The sequence below is a fragment of the Trichechus manatus genome, unplaced genomic scaffold, assembly GCF_000243295.1.
Source record: "Trichechus manatus latirostris isolate Lorelei unplaced genomic scaffold, TriManLat1.0 scaffold00055, whole genome shotgun sequence".
Classification (NCBI taxonomy): Eukaryota; Metazoa; Chordata; class Mammalia; order Sirenia; family Trichechidae; genus Trichechus; species Trichechus manatus.
The window spans coordinates 2587288-2613302 of NW_004443991.1; the positions used below are offsets into that span (position 1 = coordinate 2587288).

At 38.6% G+C, this 26015-nt stretch overlaps 1 protein-coding gene across 5 annotated transcripts in view; it reads right to left on the minus strand.

Annotated features, from left to right (window-relative positions):
* SENP7 (SUMO specific peptidase 7) overlaps positions 1 to 26015 on the minus strand; it is a 203958-nt gene that overhangs the window by 149078 nt on the left and 28865 nt on the right. For 4 of the 5 annotated variants that reach the window (XM_012556033.2, XM_023732870.1, XM_023732868.1 and 1 more), the window contains exons 3-4: positions 20424 to 20528; positions 2188 to 2285 (exon numbers count right to left, since the gene is read on the minus strand). In XM_012556033.2, coding sequence (XP_012411487.2) covers positions 2188 to 2285; positions 20424 to 20528 — 203 coding nt within the window. Of the gene's footprint in view, positions 1 to 2187; positions 2286 to 20423; positions 20529 to 21248; positions 21367 to 26015 lie in introns of all 5 variants that reach the window. The other variant, XM_023732869.1, reaches the window with a different exon arrangement.

Consider the following 26015-nt stretch of genomic DNA (forward strand, 5'->3'; position numbering starts at 1 on the left):
GTGTATCTTTAGCTATGTGTATTTTCACCAAAAAAATAAAGAGGTTGAGAAGTTAGAGGGTTAATATGTTGTGGGGTTGTTAACCAATGTTATAAAACAACATGTGTACTTCTGTTTCATGAGAAACTATTTGTTCTGTAAGCCTTCACCTGAAGTACAATAAAAAAAGAAAAATTGTCATTTTATATGGGTCTGATAATTTAGGAGAGGATAAACTGAAAAATATTAGAGATAATGCCAGGAAAATAAAAGGCAGTATTAAAACAATAATATGTTACAATGATCACTGTCTAATATCCTCAAAGAACTCGTCCACACCACTTTTCAAGGCTGTTTATAGGAAAATGAGATTTGAACCATGCAAGGTGTTCAGGATCATCTCTCTCTCATTTACAATTCTGAATATGCAAATCTTTCATAAACTACGATTTGATTTTTTAATTGAAAAATATGTTTCCATTACTTCTAGCACTCCATCTCTCAAATCAAATATTATTTTTGATATGGTCTTGATAATCTTTGGAGAAACCAAGTCTATAAACTGAGTTTGTGGTTATTTTGAGGTTCAGAGTATCATCTTTGCACCTAAACAAACACTCAATTTACCTTAACAATTTATCCCTATTATGGTAGAAGGCCAGGGGTATACAAACTGCTATGGAGTCACCAATATGTTTTTATATTTCCTACAGACTATTTACTTCAAAGAGGAGAGACTACGCCTAATAAGCTTATAGAGTGCTTTGACCTAAATTCAAGGATACCATTAGTCTTCTGATCTGTGTGATCTTCAGAAAATTGTAATTTTTACTTTGCTAATAATTAATTGCCATTTTTTCATAATTTTTTTTTGGTGAAAATATATGCAGCAAAACATACACCAATTCAACAATTTCTACATAAACAATTCAGTGACACTGATTACATTCTTCAAGTTGTGCAACCATTCCTCCACTATTAACATAAACTCACTGCCACCCCGAGCTTCTCATCTAACTTTTCAAGCTGCTGTTGTCATCTTGATCTCATACAGATAATTCTTCAAAAGGGCACAATGCTCTAAGAAGACATTATTTACTAATTAAGCTAAACTACTGTTTGTTTCAAAGAAGACATCAGGGTATAGTTTTAGTTTAAGGTTTAAAGATTATCTCAGGGCAACAGTTCATCTCAGCGTTCATCCAGCCTCAATGGCTCCACAAATCCTGGATTCCATGAAAATGTGAAATTCTGTTTCATATTTTCCCACATTTTGATCAGGATTCTTCTATAGGATCTTTGATCAAAACATTCAGTAATAGCAGTCAGTCACCACTCAGTTCTTCTGGTCTCATGGCAAAGGAGGTAGTTGTTCATGGAGGCAATAAGACATGCATTCCATTTCCTCCTCCAGTTCCTGACTCCCCTTCATCCTCTGCTGCTCCAAGCGAAGAGAGACCAACTGTTGGACTTTAGATGGTCACTTGCAAGCTTTTAAGACCCCAAGTAATTGCAATTTCTTATTCACTTCCTATGCTAAAAAGGAAAATTCAGTATCTTTTTTCAAAATAAGAACTTTCTAATCATTTATTGACAGTATAACCCTGAAATGCTCTAAACTCCTTCCAAAGACAGTTACAGTTTGAATCCTGAAGATTTCCAGAATACCCATAATTCATTAGTACTATGCCTATAGGACCACAGTTGCTAAACGGAGTATGGTTTTTCCCTGAAGGGCCAAAAATGATGAGTCAAATATTACAATCACTCTATATGTAACTCTTGCATTGTCAGCTAAAACCTACCAGGATGCTCTGAATATACAAAAACACAGAGTTAAAATGACTTAGAGTCACAGAAAGTTAGAGTTTAGAAGAAAACTTAGAAGACACTGAGTTCATTTCTTATACTGTGAAACCCGTGAGAGCTAGAACTCGGCAGGACTGCCTTGTTTTTCCGGGTCTCGCAAGTTTTTTGCCTTTGACAGGGTGCAGTCTTAACACTTTTCTATCACTCTCTATTAGTGGAAAATATTTGAGTTTTCCTTCTCTAACAGGTTTCCACCTTACACAGGTTCTGCCTTTCGCAGGTTTTACTGTATTTCAAAAGTTGTGATAATTGAGACCCAAAGAGGTTAGATGAATTGCCCATGGTCACACAATTTATGTATAAGATAAGCCCATCCTATGTTGCACACACGTATCTTACCTTTCTGATGATGCCTTAGAAGTGACAGGATGCCCACAGACACCTTTTTTACTTTTATGGTCTAGAGAGATAACCTTATTTCGTAGGCTTCTTTTCAACTAGGAAAAAAAAGAATATAGAATTTCAATAACGAATATAGTAATATGACAATTAAGAGGCACTTAGAATGTCATTTTTATTTAGAAACTTAAACAGACAAATTCATAATTAACAGAGGAAAAAAGTACAATCTACAGAATACCTGACTCTGTTGCTAGTGCAAGGAGCCCTTGTGGTATAGTGGTTAAGGCGCTCAACTGCTAACCAAAAGGTCAGTGGTTTGAAACCACCAGAGGCTCCACAGGAGAAAGATGTGGCAATCTGCTTCTGCAGACATATATAGCCTTGGAAACCCTATAGGGTCACTATGAGTCAGAATCAACTCAGTGGCAGTGGGTTTAGTTTAGGTTGGGTTGCTGTGCAGAAGTATTAAAAAAAAAAAACACGAAACCTATTGCCATCGAGTCAATTCCAACTCATAGCAACCCTACAAACCCTGTAGTAGAACCCACAGGGTTTCCAAGGAGTGGCTAGTAGATTTGAACTGCTGACGTTTTGGTTAGCAATCAAGCTCTTAACCACTGTGCCAAGTAGAGGACAACCAAAAAATAGCTGGAAGACATTTAAAATATCAAAGTAACTTTAGTCAGGAAATCAATACTTTAAGATTCCAGAATCTAACTATGAAAAATTTTAAATATATTTAAAGCAAATAATAAAAATTATAACATGTCAGATTAAAAAGGGCCTGCAATTTTGAAGCAACTGCATTTATACCAACTGGAAGGGATTACAATTTGTTCCCTATGACATGTTGCATTAAAAACTTTAGAAAAAAGTTAGATATCTGACTAACATGGTTTACATTTAATCTTACTGGAAAATAAGTTACAAACTGACTTATTTAATATAAAAACAGTGTGAACCTGGGAAAATACATTACTTATGTTCTTTATGCCTTCGTTTCTTTATCTGAAAATGGATGCAACAGCAGTAGCCACCTCATACGGATGTATGATGATTAAATGAGATTATATATGCAATAAGTTTAAAACACTGTCTTAAACATGATAGCCCTCAATAAGCACTGCCCTTCTTATGCTTCAGGCACCATCTTTTTTCTCATTCTCACAACAGTCCTGCCGAGTACAAAACATATCATTTTATAAGAGGAAAATGAAACTCAAAGAATAAACCTGCTCAATTGTACCAAGTCTGTCTGACATAAATGTCTATGTTCCTTCCAGTATTGTAATTCTAAATTCCACAAATTCTCAGAAAGTTTTCCTATCAAGACATAAACCTAAACACATCTGTCACCTTTATTTCACTACAAAATGTAAATGTGTCAATATAAACAGACATCTTTTATGCCTTATCTCCGTTCTCACTAACTTTTCTGTTCTCACCATCATTCTGCCTCTTATTATTTCTAACCTAGACTTTCACAATAGTCTCGTAATGTGTTTCTCTACCTCCGCTCTCTTCCTCCTCCAGTCCAGCATCCAATCCATCATTAAAGTTAAATCTTTCAAAAACACAAATCTAATGTCTTTCTCCTGCTTAAATTCCTAAGCTGCCCTCCACTACTACAGGAGGAAAAAAAAAAAGAACTGAGTTCTCATTTCTCTCTTCTGCTCCCCATAAATCCTGTATTCTGACATTACTAAACTATTTATAATTCCCTGAAAAATGTCATGCAGTTTCATCCCTCTAGATCTTCTGTATCTGTTCAACATCTGCACATATTGTTTCCTCTTTTTAAAATGTATTTTGCACTCCCTTGTTCTCCTTTTCCATTAAGCCCCAACTCTATGCAGCCTTCCTCACCTTCTGAAAGAGTAAATCAGTCTCTTCTGTGATACAACTATACCTTTCAAATACCTCTATTATTGTGGGGGAGCCCTGGTGGCACAGCGGTTAAGAGCTCAGCTGCTAACCAAAAGGCTGGCAGTTCGAATCCTCCAGCCACTCCTTGGAAACCCTATAGGGCAGCTCTGCTCTGTACTACAGGGTTGCTATTAGTCGGAATCAATTCGACAGCAACGGGTTTGGTTCTGGATTATCGTGGTGTAAATGGTTAATGCACTCAGCTGCTAATTGGAAGGTTAGAGGTTCAAGTCCACCTAGAGGCACCTCTGAATAAAGGACTGGCAATTTACTTCCAAAAAATCAGCCACTAAAAACCCTGTGGAGCACAGTTCTGTTCTGATGCACATGGAGTCGCCATGAGTCAGAACTGACTCAAAGATCCCTGGGTGGTACAAATGGTTTGTGCTCAACTACTAACCTAAAGGTTGGAGGTTTGAACCCACCCAGCAACACCGAGGAAGAAAGGCCTAGCAATCTGCTTCCGTAAAAATTACAGCCAAGAAAACCCTATAGAGCAGTTATACTCTGTAACATATGAGGTTGCCATGAGTTGTTGGAATTGACTCAACAGCAACTGGTTTGGTTTTTTACTTACTATTAGCACTTCTCACAGTGAGTTATATCTTATTTGTTATATCAAACTGCAGCTGGGACAACTAATTTGGCTCACAGAGCTGGACTCTCACAACTCCTGAATAACTAGTTCCCGACAATCATGCCATTAATCTCACAATAAATGCAACCTTCACCTTTTGTTACCGATTTCTTTGGGCCCCAATCAAACATGCTGTAGTAAGATTTTGCCCATATTTGCAAAATGGTGGAATGACTAGTCTTTGATTCTCATATTCTACACAGAAAAGAAACATTATCCCACCAAAGAAAGAGAAAAAGAAATCTTAAACAATGACAAAAATGAAATAAACACATGGAGACAAATTGAAGGTAATGATAATAGAGAAGGGAAACCGACTAAACTTTACTAACTTTGAGTAACAGTAACATGTTTAATGTCCATCTCCACTTCCATCAGAATCAAAGGGTAACATGGAATACACCCAGAGATGTTATCAAAGGAATAAAAAAGTTCACTATTTCTTATATTCATTAACACACTAAAATGTTTATAAATTTTGATTTTAAAAAAAGAGATCAGATAATATTTGCCGACTGGGTAAAATTTTCTGTTTTTCACAGATACAGCGTGGTTTTCATTTAGACTATGAGATATGCTATCTCTGAAAAAGAAGAAAGAACAACAAAGAATTTTTCCATAACCTGGTTATGAATAGGAATTTATTCACATATATATTTTGAAAACTACCTGGTCACAAATAAAATGACTAAAATGGCTTGGATAAATTTAATTTAAATATGAAAAAGGCTTTACAAGAATAAAAGGCTTTAACTTGTACACCCATGTTCACTGCAGCACTACTGACAATGGTCAATGTCTATCAACAGATGAATGGATAAACAAAATGTGGTGTATACATACAATGGAATATTATTCTGCCACAAAGAGAAAGTCCTGATATAGGCTACAACACGGATGAACGTTGCAAACATTATGCTGAGTGAAATAACTCAGTACAAAAGGAAATTACTGTATAATCCTACTTAAATAGGTAAATATATAGAGACCAATGTTTATTAGTGGTTACCAGGGGCGGGAGGGAGGGGGAAGGGGAAGTCATTGCTTAGAGGGCACTGAGGTTCTGCTAATGGTGGTAGAAAAGTCTAAAACCAGTGGTGACAGTTGCACAGCATGATGAATGTAATCAATGTTGCTGAATTGTACATGTAAAAATTATTGAATTGGCAAATATTTTGCTATATATATTTTTACCACAATTTAAAAAAAAAAAAGTAGACGTCTGTTGTTTTAAGCCACTTCGGAATGGAGGGGAGAGGAATAAAAAGAATTTGCTTACAGCCAGTATCAAATGATTCAAATACCTGATTTTGAAGCTCTCATTCTGGCAGGGACAGGAAAATACTATGCTAATTAAAATCAACGTTCCACAGAAATTCGACTGAAATATTTTTTTTTTTTTTTTTTTTTTTTTTTACAACCAAGGGTAAATGTTAGTATTTTCTTTTAAATTGTTCTTGGACAAAATCAATTTTGCATGCATTCTAAGTATGGGGGCTCAAAATCTCAACTGAGTGCCTACTTAGGCTCTGAAATGGAGCTAGCTGCTTCCTGCGGAAAATACTGGCTTTGCTTATTAATTACTTATCCCTGTCACAGCTTATTGCAATACAGAAGAATGATGAATTTCCAACCAACTGAGAATACTGGTCAGGATTTAACTTTTATGTACTAATTTCAACTCTACTGACTCTTCATCTAATTTCAAAGTGAGCAATAAGGAATGCCAACACTGAAAACACTTCTTAGATAATATAAGCTGGAAATACTTGCTAACCAATTTTATCAAACTCCTGAATGAATGAGGGCGGGGCGGGGGGGACATCTGGAAGTACTAAACACTATATTGTTATAAGCAGTGACTTTTGAAGAATGAAAGTGTATGCATACAGGGGGACAGGGAATGAGACATTACACACTTCCTTATTGTTTATGTCTTCAAACAAGCATATGTTATTTTTATAATGCTTTTAAAAAGTGATATATTTTCTTTTAACCCTGAGAAAACACATTTTTAGTTTACTTTTTTTGCATCTGTGTGTGTGTGTGTGTGTGTGTGTGTGTGTGTGTGTGTGTACGTATACATGTAACAAAACACTGCCAATTAAAAAATTTTTACATATACAATTCAGTGACACTGATTATATTCATCATGTTGGGTAACCATCACCACTATCCTCTTCCAAATTATTCTACCACTCTTAACAAATTCAGTGCCCCCTAAGAGTCAGTTAAACATATGCTTTCTTCTTTGTTTGGTGGAATTGTTCTTTCTACTTTATTAACCTTCTGTATGTTCTGTTACAAGCAACTTCATATTCTTTTTGGAAAAAGGCATAATAGAAATACATTTTAATTTAGTAAGATGTTTTAGTACTGAAGTAGCAGCCCCCAGCTAGTCCAACAGCAGACTCACAGGAAAGAAATGAGAGGATGACTCTGGAGAACAGGAGGGTTCCTAGGGTCAGTTGTTTTTCACATCACCATTCAGGTTTATGCACATCAAACTAAGTGCCTGATTTTTTTGTTCTTTTTCAAAACTTACCCTGGCTACCAGTTACCAGAAAGGTAGCTGTTATGGATTGAATTGTGTCCCCAAAAAATGTGTGTCAACTTGGCTAGGACATGATTCCCAGTATTATGGGGTTGTCCACCACTCTGTGATCTGATGTGATCATTCTATGTGTTGTAAATCCTAACCTCTGTGATGTTAATGAGGCAGGAGTAAAGGCAGTTATGTTAATGAGGCAGGACTCAATCTACAGGATGAGGCTGTATCTTGAGTCAATCTCTTTTGAGATATAAAACAATCCAGGACAGAGCAGGGGGACTTCATTATCACCAAGCAAAAAGAGCCAGGAAAGCCCACATCCTTTGGACCCGGGGTTCCTGCACTGAGAAGCTCCTAGACCAGGGGAAGACTGATGACAAAGACCTGCCCCCAGAATCAACAGAGAAAGCCTTCCCCTGGAGCTGGCACCCTGGATTTGGACTTTTAGCCTCCCAGACTGTGAGAGAATAAATGCCTGTTTAGTAAAGCCATCCACTTATGGTATTTCTGCTATAGCAGCACTAGATAACTAAGACAGAATTTGGTACCAGGAGTGGGATGCTGCTCTAACAGATACCTAAAACATGGAAGTGGTTTTGAAACTGTGAATGGTAGAGGCTGGAAGAGTTTTAAAGTCCCTAACAGTAAAAGCCTAGATTGCCTTGCAGAGACTGTGGGTGGAATTATGGATGTCAGACAATTCTGGTGAGGACTCAGAAGCAGTGAGGAGAGCTATTACCAGGGACAATGCAGACAGCAAGAAGGAGCAGCAGAGAAATGGCAGAAGCAGAACCAGGAGACTGGCACAAGATGGCATGGGAGCTGAACCACGGAGCGAGACAGATGAGTGTCTTTGTGCAGGAGGCTTCCTGGCGGAATGGGGTGCTTCTGGGCACTTATCAGGGAAGCAAAAGAGCTTTGCAACACTTGCCCTAGCAGGGCAGACACTGGTGGTGAGGCCCAAGGATCCGAGAGGCCAAGGAACCAGGAAGCAGAAGCTAAAGAGACAAGGAACACAGAAAGCAGAGCTGTCTCAGTCTCAAAGGGTAGGGTCACGACCTCTGGGGTCTCAAAGGGTGGAGCCATGGCCTCTGGGGTTTCAAATGGTGGGGCCACAGCTTCCTAGATTTCAAAGAGTCAGATCTTCACCAACTCGTTCAGGAGTGACAGCAGTTTGGGGCTGGAAATGCTGCTCAAATCTGAGGGGGCAGGGCTGCCATGCCCAAGGGGCAGAAGAAAGGGGCCTGACGGGGCCGAGGGGGTACGGTAACCACTCAGATGGACTAGGAGAACAGGGCCGCCCAAAGCCGAGGGAGCACAGTTGTCATTCTAGTGGGCCTGGAAAATGGAGCTGAAGCCTAGGACCAAGACGCCTCCACCCAGAATCCAGAGAGTGTGGCCAACACCAAGAGTCTGGAGGGTAGGGTCATTGTCTAAATGGTCTCAGAGAACAGAGGATTATTTTCAGATCTTGAGAGCTACTAATGTAATGTGTTATGCTGACTTGCTTGGTGCCTCTTATCCCTTCTTTCCCTCCAATTTCTCCCATTTGTAATGGAAATGTCTACCTTATGCCTGTTCCACCACTACACTTTGGAAGCAGATGACTTGTATTCTAAGATTTCATAGATGAAGATGAATTTTGCCCCAGGATAGAATTTGGACTTGGAGTTGATTTAAGACTTTTGGGATGATATGATGAGGAGAAAATGTTTTATATGTACAAGGACATGAATTTTTAGGGGCCAAAGGGTGGAATGCTATGGATTGAATTGTCTCCCCAAAAAATGTGTACCACTTTGGCTAGGCCATGATTCCTAGTACTGTATGATTGTCCACCATTTTGTGATCTGATGTGATTATCCTATGCGTTGTAAATCCCAACCTCTATGATGTTAATGAGGCAGGATTAAGGGCAGTTATGTTAATAAGGCAAGACTCAATCTACAAGATTAGGCTGTATCTTGAGTCAATCTCTTTTGATATAAAAGAGAGAATCAAGCAGAGAGGAGAGGGATCTCATTATCACCAAGCAAGAAAAGCCAGAAGCGCACATGCCATTGGGACCCAGGGGTCCCTGTACTGAGAAGCTCCTAGAGCAGGGGAAGATTGATGATAAGGACTTTCTCCCAGAGCCAATAGAGAGAGAAAGCCCTTCCCTGGAGCTGGCACCCTGAATTCGGACTTTTAGCCTCCTAGACTATGAGAGAATAAATCTCTGTTTAGTAAAGCCATACACTTGCGGTATTTCTGTTATAGAAGCACTAGATAACTAAGATTACAGCAGCTAAAGATGAAAGACACACAAATTTCACATGTAAAATTGAAAAAGTGGAAGATGTGGAAAAGTTCATGATCTAACCTCTGGACACAAAAAATTGATTTAGAATATGAAAAGTTGGAGGCTACCTGTAGCTATAACGGCAAGTATTACCTAATCAGGGCTCCTTAATTATTACCACACTCTGATCTCAGTGCTCGTCTTAAAAAAAAATTTTTTCCCAAAGTAACACTAGTATAATCCTACTATAACCATAAAGAACCAAAAGAATTATAAAAGCTTAGAAGGGAAATTTCTTCCTGTAGATTTAAATCTTTAGTAGATTAAAATCTTATGCATGACTCTAGAAATATACCTTTATGATATATTCTAATACTTGATTTTAAGGCTTGCTATAAACTTAGCCGCCAAGAAAGTGTAGTACTAGCATAAAGACAGACAAATATGTCATTGGAACAACATAGTACAAGAATAAATCCATGAATATAAAGTCAAAATAATTTTTTTAAAGGGGTAAATGTAACTGAATGAGGAAAATAAAGTATTTCTAACAAATGGTGCTAAACCAACAGGAAATTTGTATGGGAAAAAAAATGAACTTTAATTCCTACCACACCATACAAAAAAATTAACAGAAAAATTATATTAAATGTAAAAGCTAAAACTACAAAGTTCCTAAAAGAAAACATGGAAGAATAGCTTTTCAACCTAAGAGTAGGCAAAGATTTCAGAGGCAGAAAAAAACACTAATGAAGACACTCAACAAACTAAGAGTAGGATGGAATTTCCCCAACATGCTAAAGAGCAATTATGAAAAACCCATAGCTGACATCACATTCAAGACCCCCTAAGAGCAGTAACAAAACAAAGATGCCCGCTTTTACCACTTCTATTCAACATGGTACTGGAAGCTGTAGCCAAATATATCTGGCAAGAAAAAGAAATAAAAGGTTTCCAAATCGAAAAGGAAGAAGTAAAACTATATTTGCACATGACATGTAGAAAATCCTAAGAAATCTACACAAAAAAAATTAATAGAGCTAATAAATGAATTCAGCAAAGTTGCAGGACACAAAATCAACACACAAAACTCACTGAATTTCTATACACTAGTAATGAACAATCCAAAAGGAAAATTTAAAAAAACAATTCCATTTACAATATCATCATAAAGAATAAAATACTTGGCATAAATTTAACCAAGGAAATACAAAACTTGTAGGCTGAAAACTACAAAACATTGCTAAAAGGTAATAAAGAAGATGTAAATAAATGGAAAGATATCCAGTGTCATGGACTGGAAGACATATTATTGAGATAGCAATAATCTGCAAAGTGACTGACAGAGTCAATAAAATTCCTATCAAAATTACAAGGGCTATTCGAAAAAACAGAAAAACTGATCATAAAATTTATATGGAGGTATATGGAACCCCAAACAGTCAAAACAATCCTGAAAAAGAAGAGCAAAAGTTGAAGACTCACACTTCCCAATTTCAAAACTTACTAAAAAGCTACAGTAATCAAAAGAATGTCGTGCTGGCATAAAGACAGACAGACAGACCAATGGAATAGAGTATGAGTACAGAAATAAACCATACATCTATGATCAACTAATTTTCGACAAGGGTGCCAACACCATACAATGGAGAAAGAAGAGTCCTTCCGACAAATGGTGCTGGGACAATTGGATAGCCGAAAAAAATGGAAGTTGGTGCCTTGCCTCACACCATAAACAAAAATGAACTCAAAACAGACCAAAGACCTAAATATAAAAGTTAAAACTATAAAGCTCTTAGAAAAAAATACAGGGATAAATTTTCATGACCCTGGATTTGGCAATAGTTTCTTAAATACAACACCAAAAGCATAAGCAACAAAAGGAAAAATAGATAAATGGGACTTCATCAAAATGAAAAACGATCATGCATCAAGGGATGTTAATTTTGTTGTTTTTGTTATATGCCTTTGAGTCGGTTCGGACTCATACAGAGACACTATGTAAAACAGAGGAGAAACACTGCCTGGGCAAGACTTTTGGGATGATATGTTACATTGTTACATTGTTACAGTCACTGTGTCAATCCATCTTGTTGAGAGTCTTTGTAAAAATGGCATGGGGGCGTCATCTGACCTCCTCTAACTTCACAATGGGGACAGAGAATCAAGATCAACAACAGTACAAGGTAGACTCCTACAAGGCAAAGGTCAGACATGCCTCCTCTCTGCGCCATCTTTACCAATTCTGACACCAATCATCCCCCCCACAGCACTCTTTACTTCCCTCCTGGGTTGGACAATTCATTCCAATGGCCACACGGAACTCACAAACAGTACATTTATGGGATTTATTAGGGAAGTAACAGGTTGCAATTCAGGCTCAGGAACACTCAGGATACAGTTCTTCTATCAGGACAGCTCCTTTTCAGCTGTGCTCACAGGCACACCTCTCCCTGGCCATAGGCCTCTGCCCTGCTCAGGCAAGTGTTACAAAGCTCTTTTAGCCCCTGTGCATAAACCCCCAGAGGGACCCCAGGCACTCAGCTTTGTTGCTCCATGGGCTGGGAAGCCCACTGCGTGATCTCCTGCCAGTCTGTTCTGCCACCGTTTCTCACCATCTTCAGGATTACAGCTTGCTCACTCTTCTCTCCTGGGAAGTTCCAGGAGGTTCTCAGCTCACAGATCCTGGGCCCAAAGGACATGCTGTTTCTGGCTATTCTTCTTTGGTGGTGGTGAGATCCTCTCTTTCCCGTCTCTTTCCATGGCTCATTTCAAGCCCAGTGGGATGGCCAAACTGACCAATTCCTTTGGTGGGCCACAAATACCCTATCACACAGAACTGCCTAATCACTTGGGTGGGAGTTACCAGTCCATGGCTATACAGGTCACACAAAAATGATCTATCACTCCGTAGTCTTCGTTTTTTTCTCTGACCCTCTACTTTACCAAGCATGACGTCCTCCTCCAGGGACTGGTCCCTCCTAATGACAGGTCCAAAGTATGTATGATGAAGTCTCGCCATCCTCACTTCTAAGGAGCATTCTGGCTGGACTTTCTCCAAGACAGATTGGTTTATTCTTCTGGAAGTCCATGGTATATTCAATATTTTTCACCAACACCATAATTCAAAGGCATCAATTCTTCTTCAGTCTTCTTTATCCACTGTCCACCTTTAGCATGCAGCTCTCCTCATTCATTGTGCAGCTTTCACAAACCACCACTCGTCTGTCAGCCTGTCATACTGTGGTGGCTTGTGTTGCCGTGATGCTGGAAGCTATGCCACCATTACTTCAAATACCAGCAGGGTCACTGTCTTAGGCTGGGTTCTCTAGGGAAGCAAAACCAGTAAAGCATAAAATATATACAGAGAAGGATTTATATCAAGGAAATAGCTCACGTGACTATAGAGGCTGGAATGTTCCAAATCCATGGATCAGGATAGAGGCTTCTCTTGATTCATGTAGCCCACAGGGGCTGGTGAACTCAAGATCAGCAGATCAGAGAGCAGGGTTCTTGCTCACAGGCTGTGAATATCGATGAATCCTAAGATTCGCAGGCAGGACCGCAAGGCTTCTCCTGATTCACGTAGTTGCAGGGGCTGGCAAACCCAAGATCGGCAGGTTGGAGAGCAGGGCTCCTGCTCACAGGCTGTGAAGATCGACGAATCCCAAGATCTGCAGATAAGCTGATAGCTCAAGTCTCAACAACTGGAGGTCAAACAAACAGAAGGCAGCCACAGGATCCAGAGTGAGCAAAAAAAGCCAGAACGTCTGCTTATATTCGGATGCAGGCCATACCCTCAACAACACTTTCAACTGACTGGCTACTCACAGCAGATTCCATCACGGAAGTGATCACATATAAACACTGAGAATCATGGCCCAGCCAAGATGACACATAATCTTAACTATCAGTCACCCACGGTGGACAGGTTTCAGTGGAGCTTCCAGACTAAGACAGACTAGAAAGAAGGACCTGAATGAAGATCTACTTCTTTAAAAACTAAGCTAGTGAAAATCTTATGAATAGCAGCATAAAAGGATACTATCAACAAAGAACAAAGACAATCCAAAGAATGGGAGAAAACACCTGCAAATCACATATCTGACAAAGGTCTAGTATCCAGAACATATAAAGAACTCTTAATTCAACAACAAAAAGACAAACAAGCCTATCATTAAATGGGCAAAGAAATTGAATACATATTTCTCCAAAGAAGATATACAAATGGCCAGTAAGCATATGAAAATATGCTCAGCATCATTAGTCATTAGAGAAATGCAAATCAAAACCTCAGTGAGATACCAGTTCATACCCACTAAGATGGCTATTATCAGAAAAAAGAAAAATAACTAGCATTAGTGAGGATGTGGAGAAACTGGAACCCTCGTCCACTGCTGGTGGGAATGTAAAATGGTACAGCCACTATGGAAAACAGTTTGGCGGTTCCTCAAAAAGTCAAACACAGAGTTATCACAGACCCAGCAATCCACTCCTAGGTATATATCCAAAAAAAATTGAAAGTAGTGATTCAAACAGATACCTGCACACTAATGATCACTGTAGCATTATCCACAATAGCCAAAAGGTAGAATCAACCCAAACATCCATCAACAAATAAATGAATAAACAAAATGTGGTATATACATACAATGGAGTATTATTCATTCATAAAGAGAAATGAAGCCCTAATACAACCTTGAAAACATTATGCTGAGTGAAATAAGTCAGTAACCAAGAGATAAATAGTGTATGATCCCGTTTATATGAAATATCTAGTATAAGCAAATGTATACAGACAAACGCTTTTAGTGGATACCAGGAACCGAAGGGGACGGGGTGAAGGAATGGAGAGTTATTTGTTAAAGAGTATCAAGTTTTTGGTTAAAAAACCCATTGTCAATGAGTCAATTCCTACTCATAGCAAATGCTATAGGGTGTGGAAATGATACTGGTGATTTTTGCACAACACGGCGAATACAATTAATATCACTGAACTATACACTTTAAAATGTTTAAAATGGCACGTGTTATATATATATTCCCATAATAAAATTTTTTTTAAAGGTAAGGGAAAAAATTAAACGGACAGTACCAAGTGCTGGGAAAGGTACAGAGCATCTAGAACTCTCATACATTGCTGGTGGGAATGTAAAATGGTACACCAATTCTAGTAAACAGTTTAGCAGTTAAATATACACTTCACATATAATCCAATAATTCCATTCCTAGGTATTTACCCTACAGAAATCAACTTTATGTTCACACAAAAATCTGTACACAAATATTTATAGCAACTTTACTCAAAAACTGGCAACAACCACGTCTTAGTTACCTGGTGCTGCTATAACAGAAATACCACAAAGAGAAATTTATTCTTTCACAGTTTGGGAGGCTAGAAATCCAAGTTCAGAGTGCCAGCTCCAGAAGGCTTTCTGTCTGTAGGCTCTGGGGGAAGGTCCTTGTCATCAATCTTCCCTGGTCAAGGAGCTTCTCAGCGCAGGGATCCCGGGTCCAAAGGGCGCACTATTCTCCTGGCTAGAGTTTCTTGGTGGTATGAGGTCCTCCTCATCTCTCTGCTCGCTTCTCTCTTTTATATCTCAAAAGACATTGACTTAAAACACAATCTAATCTTGTGGACTGAGTCCTGCCTTATTAACATAACTGCCACTAATTCCATCTCATTAACATCATAGAGATAGGATTTACAACACACAGGTAAATCACATCAGATGACAAAACAGTGGACATAATACTGGGAATCATGGACTAGCCAAGCTGGAACACATTTTGGGGGGACACAATTCAATCTATAACATTCCACCTTTTGGTCCCCAAAAATTCATGTCATTGTCACATGTAAAATATTTTCATTCCATCGTATCATAGCAAATTTCTTAAATCAACTTCAAGTCCAAAATTCAAAAATTCCTCTTCATCTGTGAAATTGAGAATACAAATTATCAGCTTCCAAAGTACAATGGTGCAACAGGCAGGCACAAGCTAGACATTTCCATCACAAATGGGAGAAACTGGAGGGAAAGAAGGGATAACTGGCACCAAGCAAGTCAGTGACACACATTACATTAGCTCTCAAGGTTTAAAACTAATCCTCTGTTCTCTGAGACCATATATACAATGGCCCTGCCTTCCAGACTCCGGGTGTTGGCCGCACTCTCCTGGTTCTGGGTAGAGACCCCTCAGCCCCGGGCTTCAGCTCCACCTCCCAGGCCCACTGAAATGGCAACTCTGCTCCCTCTGCTTTGGGTGGCACCATTCTCCTAGTCCATCTGAGTGGCACCTCCACCCTCTGAGAACCCAGAGTTCGTGGCCACACCCTTTGAGACTAAGGCAGCTCTGCTTCCTCTGTTCCTTGTCTCTTCAGATTCTGCTTCCTGGTTCCTTGGCCTCTCCAGCCCCTCGGGGCTTACCACCAGTGTCTGCCCTGATGGGGCAAGTGTTCCAAGCTTTTCAGCTCCACCAGTAAGTGCCTGAGGGCATTCCACTCCACCAGTAAACTGTGGCTGGAAGGCACTCAGCTTTCTGGCTCCAAGGGTCAGCAAGCCTAGCTCCACCAAAAAATGCCTGGAGGCATCCCACTCCACCAGGAAGTATCCTGCACAAAGGCACTCAGCTCTCTCACTTGTTGGATGGCTGTTTCCCACTGGTTTCCTGGTTCTGCTGCTGCCACTTCTTTGCTGCTGCTTCTCACCATCTCTGCCATCTACAGTATAATAGCTCTCCTCACTTCCAAGTCCTCACCAGGATTGTCTTTGACGTCCAAAATTCAACCAACAGTCTCTTTAAGGCTTTTATTATTAGGCACTTTAAAACTCTTCCAGCCTTTATCCACTCACAGTTTCAAGACTGCTTCCACATTTTAGGTATCTGTTAGAGCACCACCACACTCTCTTGGTACCAAATTTTGTCTTAGTTATCTAGTGCTGCTATAATAGAAGTACCACAAGACCACAAGTAGATGGCTTTAACAAGGAGAAATTTATTCTCTCACAGTTTGGGAGGCTACAAGTCCAAATTCAAGGTGCCAGCTCCAGGGGAAGGTCCTTGTCTTCAATCTTCCCCTGGTCTAGGAGCTTCCCACCACAGGAACCCTAGGTGCAAAGGATGCGCTATTTTCCTGGCTCTTGTTTCTTGGTGGTATGAGGTTCCCCTGTCTCTCTGCTTGCTTCTCTCTTCTATATCTCAAAAGAGACTGACTCAATATACAACCTAATCTTATAGACTAAGTCCTGTCTCATTAACATAACTGCCTCTAATCCTTCCTCATTAAGATCATAGAGGTACAATTTACAATATATAGGAAAATCAAATCAGATGACAAAATGGTAGACAATCACATAATACTGGGAATCATGGACTAGTCAAGTTGGCACATTATTTTTTGGGGACACAATTCAAACAAGCTGAAATGTCCTTCAGTGGGAGAATGGATAAACTAATGATAAACACAAAAATATGGATGAATCTCAATGACACACTTAGCATCTTAGTTATCTAGTGCTGCTGTAGCAGAAATACCACAAGTGGATGGCTTTAACAAACAGAAATTTATTCTCTCACAGTTTAGGAGGCTACAAATCCGAATTCAGATTACTGGCTCTAGAGGAAGTCTTTCTCTCTCTGTTAGGTCTGGGGGAAGGTGCTTGTCATCAATCTTCCCCTGGGTTTAGGAGTTTCTCAGTGCAGGGACCCAGGGTCTAAAGGATATGCTCCACTCCTGGCTCTTCCTTCTTGGTGGTAGGAGGTCCCTCTCTCTGCTTGCTTGCTTGCTTAATCTCTTTCATATCTCAAAAGAGACTGACTTAAGATACAACGTAATCCTGTAGATCATATCCTGCCTCATTAACACCATAGAGGTTAGGATTTACAACACATAGAATAACTACATCAGATCACAAAATGGAGGATAATTACATAATACTGAGAATCACGGCCTAGCAAAGCTGACACATATTTTGGGGGGCCACAATTCAATCCACAACACTGAGTGAAAAAAATCATTTTCAAAATACTACAGACTGTATGCCTGCATTTATGTGACACTGTGGAAAAGGCAAAATTATAGGTAGAGAAAACATCAGTGATTGCCAGAAGGGGTAGCAGTATGCATCAACTACAAATGTGGCAGCACATGGGAATTTTCTGGAGCAATGAAACTGTTCAATATCATAATTGTGATGATACCTGTATGAGTCTATACAGGTCTTCTAATTCACAGAACCATACACCAACAAATAAACACATACAAATAACACCAACAAATAAACACATACACACACACACATCTTTATTATGGTGGTGGTTGCAAAGATGTATACATTTATGGAAACCATACAACTTAAAATGGATAGATTTCATTGTATGCAAATTAATCCTCAATTAAAAACCAAAAACCAAACCCATTGCCATCAAGTCGATTCCAACTCATAGCAATCCGATAGGACAGAAAAGAACTGCCCCATAGGGTTTCCAAGGAGCAGCTGGTGGATTCGAACTGCCGACCTTTTAGTTAGCAGCCAAGCTCTTAACCACTGCACCACCAATCCTCAATAAATTTTATTTTTAAAAAGAGCAAAAGAAAATATCAATAGCCAATCAACATATGAAAATTTTTTAACATAATTAACCATCAGGGAAATGGAAATTAAAAAACCTAAAAGTCCACCAAAAGAATTAGATAAAAAAATTATGGTATATTCATATAATGGAATATTACTTAGCAATAAAAAGGAACAAACCACTGACAGATGCAAAACATGGATGAATCTCAACAACATTTTACTCAGCAAAAGAAGACACAAAGGAGTACATACATATCATATGGTTCCACTTTTACGAAGTCTAAGAACAGGCAAAACTACTTTATGGAAACAGAAATCAAAAGATTGGTTTCAAGGAGTAGGGTGGTTTTATGGATTGAACTGTATCTCCCAAAAAATGTGTGTCAAGTTGGCTAGGCCATGATTCCCAGTACTGTGTGACTGCCCACCATTTTGTCATCTGATATGATTTTCCTATGTGTTACAAATCCTACCTCTATGATGGTAATGAGGCAGTTATATTAATGAGGCAGGACTCGATCTACAAGATTAGGTTGTATATTGAGTCCATCTCTTTGAGATATAAAAGAGAGAAGCCCAGAGAGGCAGGGGGATGTCATTCTGCCAAGAATGAACAACCAGGAGAATAGTACATCCTTTGGACCTGGGTTCTCCGCACTGAGAAACTCCTAGACCAGAAGCTTGTCATCTGACCTGCCCACTTTGGGTTTCACCGTCTCCTTCAGCCCTGTGAGCCAGGAGCCTGCCATATGACCTGTCGATTCTGGGTTCGTCAGCCCCTGCAATTACGTGCGTCAGGAGAAGCCTCCAGCTGACACCTGATCCATGGACTTTGGGACTTGCCAGCCTCCACAACCGCGTATATATATGTATATATGTGTGTGTGTGTATATATATATATATATAAAGAGAGAGAGAAACAAAGTGTGTGTGTTCGTATGTACACACATATATATACATACACATGCTTCACATAGTTTTGCTTCCCTACAGAACCCAGCCTAAGACAGTAAGTATGTTCACATGATCAGTAAATGAAATACAATAATTCTTTATGGTGATACTGAGGTCCCTTCTCTCTCTGCTTGCTTCTCTCTCTTATCTCTTGTAAGACAGAAGACGACGCAGGCCACATTCCAGGGAACCTCCCCTTACATAGGATCAGGACTGTGACCTAAGTAAGGGTGGTTACTTAAGTAAGGGTGATACATCGTCCCCTAATCCTGTCTTGTTAATATAAAAAAGACAACCTAGTCCTCTTTAACATATTCTAATCCTGCCTCATTAATCACAAGCAAAGGTTAGAATTTATAACACATCACAAAATGGAGGATAATCACACAATACTGGGAATCATGGCCTAGCCAAGTTGACACATATTTTGAGGGGACACAGTTCAATCTATAACAGAAGACATAAGAAAATTTGATGTATCTGAATTGTCGTGTTAGCAAAGAATCCATGGACTGCAAGAAAAATGAATAACTCAGTCAGTCTTAGAAGAAATACAACCAGAATGCTTCTCAAAAGTAAAGATGAAGAGACTTAAGCTCGTTTACTTTGGGCGCATCATCAGGAAAAACCAATTGCTAGAAGCGGATATCGTGTTTGGTAAAGTGGGGGGTCAGCAAAAAGTGAGGGAAACTCTTAATGACATGGATTGACACAGTAGCCACAATAATGGACTCAAACATAGCAATGGTAATGAAGATTGCACAGGACCAGGCAACATTTCACTGTATTATACATAAGGGCACCATAAGTCAGAGCCAACTCAATGGCAACTTACAACAACATAGTGCTATCTTAAACTTCATTCATTAGAGTCCTATTTCTCAACAATAACAAAATCAAAGTCTAGATTTAAAATCAAACTATGTTTTGAAATATAGTTGTGTCACCCTTTAATAAATACCCTCTCAAACTTCTAAGACAGGCAAACAGCAAAAAAAAGCAAAGAATTCTACTAAACTTAAAACTGTAGTAAGCTTAAGATACAATTTATGTTACAATAATGAGATTTACGTTTCATAAAAAAAAAACCATGCATAACAAGGTGCACTTAAATTTAAACTGAAGAATACCCTAACCTCAAAGCATCATTTTATCAATATACACAAGAAAAAAATAATTTAAATCCTATATTTAAGTAATGAAAGACCAAAAGGAAGACATATAAGAAAACAAAAATTTGTTTCACTAAAACACTTTAAACACACCAAATAAAACTATATACTTAAAAGAAAGTAGTTTTACCTCCTGCAAAGGGAGATTCCAGCGTTCTGAGCTTCTGAGTTTGGACAGTGACGACTGAACATGAATATCCTCTGGTTTTGCATTTAACATCTTTGTTATCCGAAACTAGGGTGAGAAAATAATCAGTTTAATATAAATAAAAGCTGGATCAGGTAACAGAACCATTATATTACCCTGCATTAATACTTTGCTATTTGTTTTAAAAGTTCCAAATTCAGTATTTAATTCATACACAGTTAAATATAATTTTATAAGAGAAAACACAATAAAAACCTTTCAATGAGCATAAAGGCAGGTAGATACATGAAGTATCACACCAGCTTCCTAATTATTTTCTTGGCTATGTCTCTTTGCATTCTAATCTTTCAAACACTACCCCTAGAGTTCTCTAATAAATCTAACTATGGCTACAATACTTAAAATGCAACAATGGTACCCCATTATTTATAAATAAAACTCTTTACAATCTGGGCTCCTTCACATCACCCACACATTGCAAACTCTATTCCCAACCACAAAGTTACTAACCATTGCCCAAACATGTAACGTTATATCTCTAGACCTTTATATATACTGCCCCTCCAACCTAGAACGCCTGTCCCTCTATTTTCCCTTGGTGAAGTATTCCAGGTTCTACTCAAAATTATTCCCTCATCCACGCAACTGCCACCCTTACACGAAGGCATTTCTTTCTCTGGATATTAATATTTGGTACATTTCTATTACTTATTTTTATTACACATATTAGACTATATTAAAATTATTTGTCTACATTAACTTCTTCACATTGTGGAGCTCCCTTAAAGAGAGGACCGTCTTATTCACCTTTGTATCTCCAAAGTGCATGGCTCATGATATGCTGAATAAATGAATGAATGAATTTAGAGGCTGTAGCCACAGTTTGAAATCATTTGTTCAGAACTTAAATATCTTCACTTTTACACTGAAAGAAATATATAATTGATGGTTAAGCTTCAAGTTCAGGCTACAATATGTAACATATAATAACTAATATATCAACTGCAACCAATAACAATCCAGAAAATCATTTCTATGAGAGGAAAGCATAAGTCAGGGTCATTTGTCTTTTTCTTAAGTTGTTGAAACTTTATACAGTCATACGCCGTTGTCGCGCAACATCCAACCACATATACATCCGTTGTCCAGCATGCTCCCTCCAAGGGATGCCCACAGTCCGACCAGGCAGTGAGCCCACCCCGCCACCTCCCACCCATGGGAACAGGTACCCCTGCCACTGGGAGAAGTGGGCACCCACTCCTGCTCCCGAGTGTCCAAGGTCGGCAGGCATCTCGGAATCCAGCTAAGGCAGGGGCACCAGGTCGCCAAGACCACTCCCCTGCTGCCCGGGCCAGAGCTTCCCCACCGTAACCTTCACAGGGATGCAGGGCTGTGCGCAGGGAAGGACACAGTCCAGTGCTTGTCTGAGGCTCCGCAGCAGGAGCTGCCTGGGCCTCGCGAAACACAGCAGCCCCTGGGCGCATGCACTCCATGCCCCACAGATGCAGGTGTTCATACAATGTCCAAATCACATAACATCCTATTTCATAGAACATATCTTGGACGTTAAGCAACGCATGACTATATATATTTTGGTTATTAGAGTCTCATCAGATATGTGGTTTCTGAACATACTTTACTAGTCAGTCACTTGTCTTCACTTTTTTGGTAGTCTTTGGATGAATAAAAGTTTTTATTTTTATGAGGTACATTTATTTGTCTCTTGCTGTTCATGCTTTTGTTATTATATTAGATAATCCACTGTTAAAAGCTAGGTCCAACAGTCTTGCCTCTGCATCTTCTTCTAAGAATTATATGGTTTTAGTTTTCACATTTAGGTTCTAAATCCATTTTGAATTTGTTTTTGTCTATAGTGTGAAGCATGGATCCTGTTTCATTTTTCTGCATGTGGAAATCCAATTTTCCCAGCATCATTTACTGAAGAAACTCTTCTTTCCCCACTGAATTGACTTAGCACCCTTGTCAAAAGTCAGCTGACCATAGATACGTGGGTTTGTTTCTGGACTCTAAGTTCTATTCCATTGGTCTATGTGTCTATTGTTATATGAGTACTAGGCTGTTTAGATTAGTATAGATGTATAATATGTTTTAAAATCAGAAAGTCTAAGTCCTATTTTTTCGTCTCCTTCAACACTGCTTTAGCTATTTGGGGCCTCTTACCATTCCACTGAGGAGGGTTTTTCCCATTTCTCTAAAGAAGGCTGTTCAAATTTTGATGCCTCATATTCTTAACTCTCTCTCTCTCTCTCTCTCTCTCTCTCTCTTTCCCTCCCTCCCCCCAACCCTCTCCTTACTTTCACTCTCACTCTCAATTTCTCTCTCTCTCTCTGAACACAGACCTTGGGAGCCCTAAGCCAATATAAAAGAAACTCAGATAACCTGATGCTGCTATGCTTGAGAAATCATACAGAGAAGCTAAACAGAGATAAAGATGCCTGAGAAGCCCCCAGATGTTTGAGTCTTCCCAGCACAGGTATCAAAACATATGAGTGAGTAAGCCTTAAATGAGTCCATCCCCAAGCCTCCAAACCAACACAGCTGACTTCAAGTGGAACTAAGAAAAGCTATCACCAATCGAACCCTGCCCAGCCTGCAGATCCATGAGCAAAATAAGTTAAACCACTAAGTTTTGGGGTAATTTGTTACACAGCCCTGGTAATAACTTAAAAGGAGATCAAGTTCAAAATTAAGATTTCCCAAGAATAAGAGTTGAGTACAGGTGTTGAGTATTTTAACTTTATAAGACTATGGATGTCCTCTGTGGGAGATTTTATATTCTTTTTTCACAGTAATTAGTTTTTATCATTATACCTTTCAGCAGCTTAGACAGATGTCATTGAATTACTCAGCCTATTGTCGTGGATTGAATTGTGTCCCCCAAAAATATCTGTCAACTTGACTAGGTTATGATTCCCAGCATTTTATGATTGTCTACCATTTTGTAATCTGATGTGATTTCCCTATGTGTTGTATATTCTATCACATGATGTAATAAGATGGATTAGTGGCAGTTATATTGATGAGGTCTACAAGATTAGATAGTGTCTTAAGCCAATCTCTTTTGAGATACAAAAGAGAGAAGCAAGCAGAGAGAAATGGAGACCTCATACCACCAAGAAAGCAATGCTGGGAGTAGAGCATGTCCTCTGGACCTGAGGTTCCTGCGCAGAGAAGCTCCCAGACCAAGGGAAGACTGATAACATCACAAGGACCTTCCTCCAGATCTGACAGAGAGAGAAAGCCTTCCCCTGGAGCTGATGTTCTGAATTTGGACTTGTAGTCTACTAGACTGTGAGAGAATAAATTTCTCTTTGTTAAAGCCCTCCACTTGTGGTATTTCTGTTACAGCAGCACTAGATAACTAAGACTCCTATTTATTCATATATACTTCCATTAGGATTGTCACAAAATATTATCTATCCCACTTTCAAAAAGGACAGCTTTCTACTTTCCCCAAAGTACAGATACACGTGCAATCTGCATATTTATAAAAATTATAAGCCATCATCAAAAGCCTTAAAAAATGATCATATACTCTCTTTCTGCGATCTACTTTTAGGAATTTATATCCTAAAGAAAAAAAATCAAAGAATATATAAATATTTATGAATACGGATATAGACTAGCTAGTACTTACAATACAGAAAAACCAGAAACAATTATAATAAAAAAACTAAAATTCTGGTAAAGTTAAACAATACCATACAGTTGTTATTAAATATATTCCAGAAGAATATTTTGTTTCCAATGCAATAAGTGCAAAAGAAAAGCATATTTACAGAACGATCCCTCTTTTATAAGACAGAAAAAATCCATGTATATGAAAAAAATATGAAAGGATATATACCAAAATTAACAGTGATTATCTCTAAATAGTGGGATGACAAGCAATTTTTACTTTAGTTTTTGTGTTTTCTTCTAGTTTCTAAATGTTTTACTTTTTAATAGAAACACCATTCAATTGTTAAAGGCTAGGAAAAAAACAAACATGTAAAGCTCAAGAAAAATCTCTCCTACAGCTTTCTTTTCAATAAATTGCAGGTCTAAATCTTTCTAAAATCATGTATGAGAGACAAGTAGATTTCAGGTACAACTATTCTACTGTCAATTTTTTTACACTTACTTTCTTCTTAATTATTAGTTGATCAAAAAAAATGTAAACCTTCTGCAACATTCTCTATGTTCTCAGACAAATTTTAATCCTGGTCTCAACTGTGTACATTTAACAAAGATTCAAAGCTATTAATGATGCTGCAAAGCTTACAAACCTACTCCTCACTTATCAACTATCTTGTTATCTGACATTTTGCATTTACAATTGTAAAAAATATACTATCCGACTATTTTGTGCATTAACAACATACGTCTGGCAAAAACAAATGCCGAGGTGCAAGGCGAGAATAACTCTAGCTGTGATGGTTAAGGTTATGTATCAATCTGCCTGGGCCATGATTCTCAGTGGTTTGACAGTTACGTAAAGATGTAAACTGGCAGTTCTGTAATGATGTAATGATGTAGTCATCTTCCATTTTGTAATCTGATGTGGTCATTCTCCACTTACGCATAACGCTGATTTTCGCATAACGACCTGGTCTTTGGAACCTAACCATGCAGATAAGTGAGGAGCCGATGTATTACAATCAGGTCGATAAGTGAGGAGTGGGTGTATTATAATCAGCGTTTTAAACCCGTATATTCCGGTTCGAACCCCTACTGAGAAATTTGCTTTTCTAACAAGATCTCCTAGGGGATGCCAATGATTTAATCTTAAAATGTAGACTCTGATTCAGAATATCTGGGGTGGAATCACTGAAATTCACTGGGAACTTGTTAGAAATGCATATATCTCAGCAGGGGTTCATACCAGAATGAACCAGTTCAAAGCCCTGATTATAACTGCATTACAAGAATCAGAATAGAGCACAAAGACTAGAAAAGAAACTAGATAACTGGCAGCTCCTAAAAATCAAACACTTATGCTCATCAAAAAACTTCACCAAAAGAGTCAAAAGACAACCTACAGACTGGGAAAAACTTTTCAGCTATGACATATCCAATAAGGGTCTAATCTGTAAAATCTACAAGATAACTGCAAAACCTCAACAACAAAAAGACAAATAACCCAATTAAAAAATGGGCAAAGGATATGAACAGACCTTCGCCAAGGAAGATGTTCAGGTGGCTGACAGGTACATGACGAAATGCTCACGATCATTAGCCATTAGAGAAATGCAGATCAAAATTACAATGAGATACCATCTCACCCCAAGAAGGCCGGCACTAATCCAAAACACACAAAATAATAAATGTTGGAGAGGCTGTGGAGAGACTGGAATACTTATCCACTGTTGGTGGGAATGTAAAACGGTACCACCACTTTGGAAATTGATTTGGCGCTTCCTTAAAAAGATAGAAATAGAAGTACCATATAATCCAGCAATCCCACTCCTTGAAATATATCCAGAGAAATAACAGCTGTCACATGAATTGATATACACAAACCCATGTTCACTGCAGCACTGTTCACAATAGCAAAAAGATGGAAATAACCTA